General features: G+C 40.9%; 1 protein-coding gene across 1 annotated transcript; it reads left to right on the top strand.

Annotated features, from left to right (window-relative positions):
• Positions 1 to 2,070: 2,070 nt before the first annotated feature.
• On the top strand, positions 2,071 to 6,326 carry LOC309508798 (uncharacterized protein; the record flags this gene model as incomplete). The annotated part of the gene is made up of 3 exons (XM_082183269.1): positions 2,071 to 2,088; positions 3,756 to 4,225; positions 5,819 to 6,326. 3 exons carry the CDS (start codon positions 2,071 to 2,073, stop codon positions 6,324 to 6,326), a joined length of 996 nt encoding a protein of 331 aa, XP_082039395.1.
• Positions 6,327 to 6,574: the final 248 nt, after the last annotated feature.

Here is a 6,574-nt window from a genome sequence, read left to right on the forward strand (position 1 = left end):
GAGCTGAATATTTCCGGGAACGGTGACATGTGATGAGTGCACGCCGGGCAGCGCGCGCAGTGGGGCTCGGGGCGGGCACGAGACATGAAGGCATCTGATTGGTTCTTTACATTCGCACCGAATGGCAGTGATTGGTCAGAGTTTTTACTGTCCTGCAGCTGCTACAGAGGTCTGATTTTTTTCATTCCTTTTTCTAAACACATAATGTATTGACTACTATCAGGATGGAAGGACCATTTCACCCAGTATAAAAAAAAGTGTTTCTGAACAGGATTACCTACCCTACCTTTAATGAGTAATGGGTGTGTTTTGGGATTTACGTGTGTTAAACCAATCAGAGTCTCATCACCCATTCCCTTTAAATGCCAGTTGCGCTCGTGCTATGGCGGATTCGCTATTTACATGACGGACTTTGATAGTGGAAAGACCGAACGCTTCTCCAGAGCGCAAACGGATCTGCACGTGCGCAAGGTAAAAGCTGTGTGTGTGTGAGTGTGTGTGTGTGTAAAAGTGCACAAGCAGACCATCTATGACACAAGCCGGATTCACCATATCTTTATGTACACAATAATAATCTTTTACATTGTAATCCTTTTATTTTCAATATTTGGCATGTTTGTGTTGCTGTGCGTCCCTGTGTGTGTGATAAGCAGAGTGTGTGTGTAATAAGCAGAGTGTGTGTGTGTGATAAGCAGAGTGTCTTTTTCTGTTGCCTCAAAATAGCAACGCTCCATCAATGCGCCAGAACACACCTGGTTCTCAGACCAGCAGCCCATGGGCGCAAATGCATTTGCTATTTAAACAACGTGGATCAGGACGTGAAAATGAAAAGTGCGTCGGACTGAAACTAGCAAAAAGCACTTGCGTCGCGCTTGCCGCTGCATTGCTCCGGGTGTAAGATAGGGCCCTCAGTATTTTAATGTAGTTCCTAACACGCTCTCAACTCTTCTGGTAATTGCTCTCGATCCTTCTAAAGAGGTGAAGCACCCCACACTCACACTTTATGCCATCTGTGCTATTGGTTGAGCTTCTCCCTCAGTGCTCGTGTTTGTCCCATATTCCACACACATATTCCCTCATGGTCCTGTTAAGTACTCCAGCCAAACTTCCACAGCGTAATTGCTTGGTGGGAAGGACTCGAATCCTCACGGGCGCTCGGCATACATAATCTGAGCTGTGTCTCTATCACGGGTGTGACGCGTGTTTCTGATGAGGGCCCTGCGAGGGAACGTGTTGCATGGTTTACACGAGCCTTCACTTTCAATAATTTATGACAACTACTCTGATGCGAGCCGACATGCTAGAATGATTCAATGCCACAGAGAGAGGGCAGAATCAAATACTGTGCACTACCTGCATTAATGCATGAATCCGCCGTCTAATGTCCGGATGGTTGGAATAAACATCGACATTTTCAAAAAAAAATTAAATAAATAAATACTTGTAGCTGTAAGAAGAGAATAATTTTTTTTTTTACCGTGGGATAAAAACCATTACAGTTTGTCTATGAACAAAAAAAGCCAAATACACTCTTAAAAAGTATTTTTTATTTTTTATTTTTTTTTTCACAGAAATGCCATAGAAGAACCATTTTAAATTCCCCAAATAAAGCGATCATTTCTTAAAATAATTTTTTTTAGGACATTTTAATAATCTCCTAAAGAACCTTCTTTGCAGGATAAATACACTTTTTTCCAATGGAAAGATTTCATGGATGATAAATGTTCTTCATGGAAACATCAACAAAGAAGCGATTTGTCACTTTTTTCAGCCAAATGCTTTTCTATTACTGTACAATTTTGCCTGCTGCTTCATTTTAACCTCATTAACATGATGTTCATTCTCTTCTCCCAGTTTCTGCTCCAAGGACCATCTTCCCCTGGAGTCCCTTCTTCTCTGAAGTTTAATTTTCTTCTTAAAAAAAAAAAAAAAATCACTGATGGCAATGGTTCAGCATAAAGTGAACATAATACATGCTTTGATGACATTTCTTTTGTGCCTGTCATACTAATTTACAGTAAATAATGTGTGCTTTTTTTTGGTATTTGCACATTATCTGTGTTATTCATCATGAATTATGGAAATCAGGTAACAATGTAGACATAAGAAAGAACTGTGCTGAATACACATACACATGCGGTCGAACTGTTCAAGCTCAGAGAGTTCCTGGTTAATGGCTTTCAGCTAATGAATATGATGCAGGTTTGAGCTTTACTGCAGTGTTAGCCGTGGTATTATGAGATATTGAAATATTTTGAGATAATAGCATTTTTTTTCGAAAGCTGGAACTGTATTCAGCAAAAAAAGTAATTCAGTCTAGATCTGGCTTGAAAAGTGCTTTCATATATAATGCTTCTATAAACTGCAGCATATAATCAGGGGTTTTCATGACAGCACTGAAAGTAAAATATATTCAAATAACAATGCTATTCACTTCTTCTGCTCTGGCAGTGTTGTAATAGACACAAAGTTTCTTTGCACCTTTTCTTGCAGTGGATACATGTCACAGTCTAGGGCAGTAACCTCTAGAATACATCAACTAAAGCTGTTTACATGAAAATAAATGCTTATTCAGTGACTCTGCCAAACCTCCAGTCCTTCTGTATATCAGTGTCAGTGTTTCTGAACTCCTGAAAGGCCTCCATTGAACACGTCACAATATTCCTCATTATAATAATTAATTAGCAGAATAAAGGGGCGGGGCCTGGTTGAGTTATTTAGTAGTGGCGGTTAAACTGGCGGTTATGGTAAGGGGCGGGACATTTCCCAAACACACTCGAAGCGCTCGACCAATCACAACACACTGCTCCAGCCGACCAATCAGAGCACAGTGTGCTTTTCAGAAGGAGGGGCTTCATAGAGACAGGAAGTAAACGGAGCGTTACCAGAGCCCGTCTACGGAAAGCCTGGCCACTCCCTATTAAGTCCTATTGTACCGAATTTTGGTTGTAGTTCCACCAGAGTTCCACTGGGGGCGATCGCCCATGAGTGCAAAATGAATGGGCTAGACGGCTAAATTTGTCTCTTTCACCCGATTGGCGTTGAGAAATCTCAGATTTGATTGTAGGTTTTGCAAGTTCAACATGGGTTATAGGTCAAAAGTTGAATGAACGAGTACTTATGTCCTTTCGATTTCTTACAGGTTGAGTTGTTGTTGCCCATAACACGCTAGCATTCTGCTAATGAACGCTGATTGGATCAGTGAAGGACTGATTACGACCAGAGATACCGCTTGATGGCATCGTGTGTGTGTGTGTGTGTGTGTGTGTGTATTTTCGGCGTGGTCTTTTAAAACAACAAAACAAAAACTCTTCTAGCATGTGTATTTCCCTGTGTCAGCTGTGTTGTGTAGTTACCTGTGTCAGCTGTGTTGTGTGTTTCCCTGTGTCAGCTGTGTTGTGTAGTTACCTGTGTCAGCTGTGTTGTGTATTTACCCGTGTCAGCTGTGTTGTGTATTTACCCGTGTCAGCTGTGTTGTGTGTTTACCCGTGTCAGCTGTGTTGTGTATTTACTGGTGTCAGCTGTGTTGTGTGTTTACCCGTGTCAGCTGTGTTGTGTGTTTACCTGTGTCAGCTGTGTTGTGTGTTTACCTGTGTCAGCTGTGTTGTGTGTTTACCTGTGTCAGCTGTGTTGTGTGTTTACCCGTGTCAGCTGTGTTGTGTATTTACTGGTGTCAGCTGTGTTGTGTGTTTACCTGTGTCAGCTGTGTTGTGTGTTTCCCTGTGTCAGCTGTGTTGTGTGTTTCCCTGTGTCAGCTGTGTTGTGTGTTTCCCTGTGTCAGCTGTGTTGTGTGTTTCCCTGTGTCAGCTGTGTTGTGTGTTTCCCTGTGTCAGCTGTGTTGTGTGTTTACCTGTGTCAGCTGTGTTGTGTGTTTACCCGTGTCAGCTGTGTTGTGTGTTTCCCTGTGTCAGCTGTGTTGTGTGTTTCCCTGTGTCAGCTGTGTTGTGTGTTTACCTGTGTCAGCTGTGTTGTGTGTTTCCCTGTGTCAGCTGTGTTGTGTGTTTACCTGTGTCGGCTGTGTTGTGTGTTTACCTGTGTCGGCTGTGTTGTGTGTTTACCTGTGTCAGCTGTGTTGTGTGTTTACCTGTGTCAGCTGTGTTGTGTGTTTACCTGTGTCGGCTGTGTTGTGTGTTTACCTGTGTCAGCTGTGTTGTGTGTTTCCCTGTGTCAGCTGTGTTGTGTGTTTACCTGTGTCAGCTGTGTTGTGTATTTACCTGTGTCAGCTGTGTTGTGTATTTACCCGTGTCAGCTGTGTTGTGTGTTTACTAGGGGTGTGCAAAGCAGCCGGTATTTGTATCTGTATTTGTATTTGTTGAGGGGGGAAAAGTATTTGTATTTGTATTTGTATTTGTATTCGAGTAAAATTCTAAATAGGTGTAAAAATCTATTTTTTTTGCGTTACACTTCTAATTTACGTTATAGTGTAAGTATTCTTTAATTATATCCATTATAATAATTATGGATATGCAATATTGGTTGATGTTTTTCCATAAATCCAGCAATGAACATGTAACAACGAATGTCATTGAAAAGAAAATAACATAACAGCCATTACCTACGTTAACGTTACTCTGTCAACAGCCTTGTCTAAATTACCGAGCTAACAGAGCTACTAGTGTTGTCACGGTACCAAAATTTCAGTATTCGGTACCAATACCAGTGAAAATCCACGGTTCTCGGTACCAATTTCGGTACCAAAGCTTAATTTAGATTAAATTTACATATATTAAAGTGTATATCACGGTTACAAAGATGGGAACTGTAGTATTAAAAACACTTTACAATAAGATTCCATTTGTTAGATAACATTAGATAAAATGACCTAACAATAAACAATAGTTATATACTGTCGCAATTATTCTCCTTGGGGTTAATTTAAAAATACATTTTTAAAATCAAAAGTTAACATTATTTAGCTTAACATTATTTAATGCACAATGAATGAAGTGAACAAACATGACCAATCAAGTGTTTGTATTAAATAACATTCACAAACATTAATTAATGTTGTAAAAATATATTGTTCACTCATTGTGTTGATGTTAGATAACGCATTAAGCAATGTTAATGAATGGTATCTATCTTATTGTAGTGTTAACAAACTATACAGGAGATAAAACGTGTTTTATTTGACTTGACTGTACTTTTATTTGATCCAAAACTGCATTCATATTTCATTTTAAAAGGGCTTTTTAAACCTGCTAAGAGTTATCCAGCCAAGAATAAGCCTAGAACTGCTTTTCTGACGGACTGATATTAATGACATAATGACGGCTTTTTATTTCATTTCTCATCTCCATAAATATAAAGCTAATGCAAGGGCTATAAATCAATTAATTATTTGCTGATACTTCCTCGTCATCATGGAGAGCGCAGTTCGCACCGCTTTCTCCTTTCCACAAGCGCTTGCTCTCTCGTGGCGTCTGTCGTTGCTATGCAACCGCGCCGCTCATTTGAAATCTGCACGCGCAAAAAACGCGCTATGTGAACGGCCCCGTATGACAACGTGACATTAGCCTAATCCAAAATATTTCCATTTGTGGCTCTTTCCTCCTTTCTTATCAACAAGTGGATTTACAGCCACCACATCAGGAGCACCGCCGGTCAGGAAACGCAGCTTTTTGATATAAAGTTTTTCTTGTTCCCGAATACAAATATTTTTTAAAGTATTTGTTCGAAATAAGTATTCGTAAAAAACACATTATTTGTGCCTTTCCGAATACCGTATTCGGGTTCGGCTCCAGCCCTAGTGTTTACCTGTGTCAGCTGTGTTGTGTAGTTACCTGTGTCAGCTGTGTTGTGTAGTTACCTGTGTCAGCTGTGTTGTGTGTTTACCTGTGTCAGCTGTGTTGTTGTGTATTTCCCTGTGTCAGCTGTGTTGTGTTTCCCTGTGTCAGCTGTGTTGTGTAGTTAACTGTGTCAGCTGTGTTGTGTATTTACCTGTGTCAGCTGTGTTGTGTGTTTACCTGTGTCAGCTGTGTTGTGTAGTTACCTGTGTCAGCTGTGTTGTGTATTTACCTGTGTCAGCTGTGTTGTGTGTTTACCTGTGTCAGCTGTGTTGTGTGTTTACCTGTGTCAGCTGTGTTGTGTGTTTACCTGTGTCAGCTGTGTTGTGTAGTTACCTGTGTCAGCTGTGTTGTGTGTTTACCTGTGTCAGCTGTGTTGTGTGTTTACCTGTGTCAGCTGTGTTGTGTGTTTACCTGTGTCAGCTGTGTTGTGTATTTACCTGTGTCAGCTGTGTTGTGTGTTTACCTGTGTCAGCTGTGTTGTGTGTTTACCTGTGTCAGCTCTGTTGTGTAGTTACCTGTGTCAGCTGTGTTGTGTAGTTAGTTGTTGTGTAGTTACCTGTGTCAGCTGTATTGTGTAGTTACCTGTGTCAGCTGTGTTGTGTGTTTACCTGTGTCAGCTGTGTTGTGTAGTTACCTGTGTCAGCTGTGTTGTGTGTTTACCCGTGTCAGCTGTGTTGTGTGTTTACCCGTGTCAGCTGTGTTGTGTGTTTACCCGTGTCAGCTGTGTTGTGTATTTCCCTGTGTCAGCTGTGTTGTGTATTTCCCTGTGTCAGCTGTGTTGTGTA

The sequence above is a fragment of the Leuciscus leuciscus genome (genome assembly GCF_965113295.1).
Source record: "Leuciscus leuciscus genome assembly, chromosome: 11".
In the NCBI taxonomy this organism is placed as follows: domain Eukaryota; kingdom Metazoa; phylum Chordata; class Actinopteri; order Cypriniformes; family Leuciscidae; genus Leuciscus; species Leuciscus leuciscus.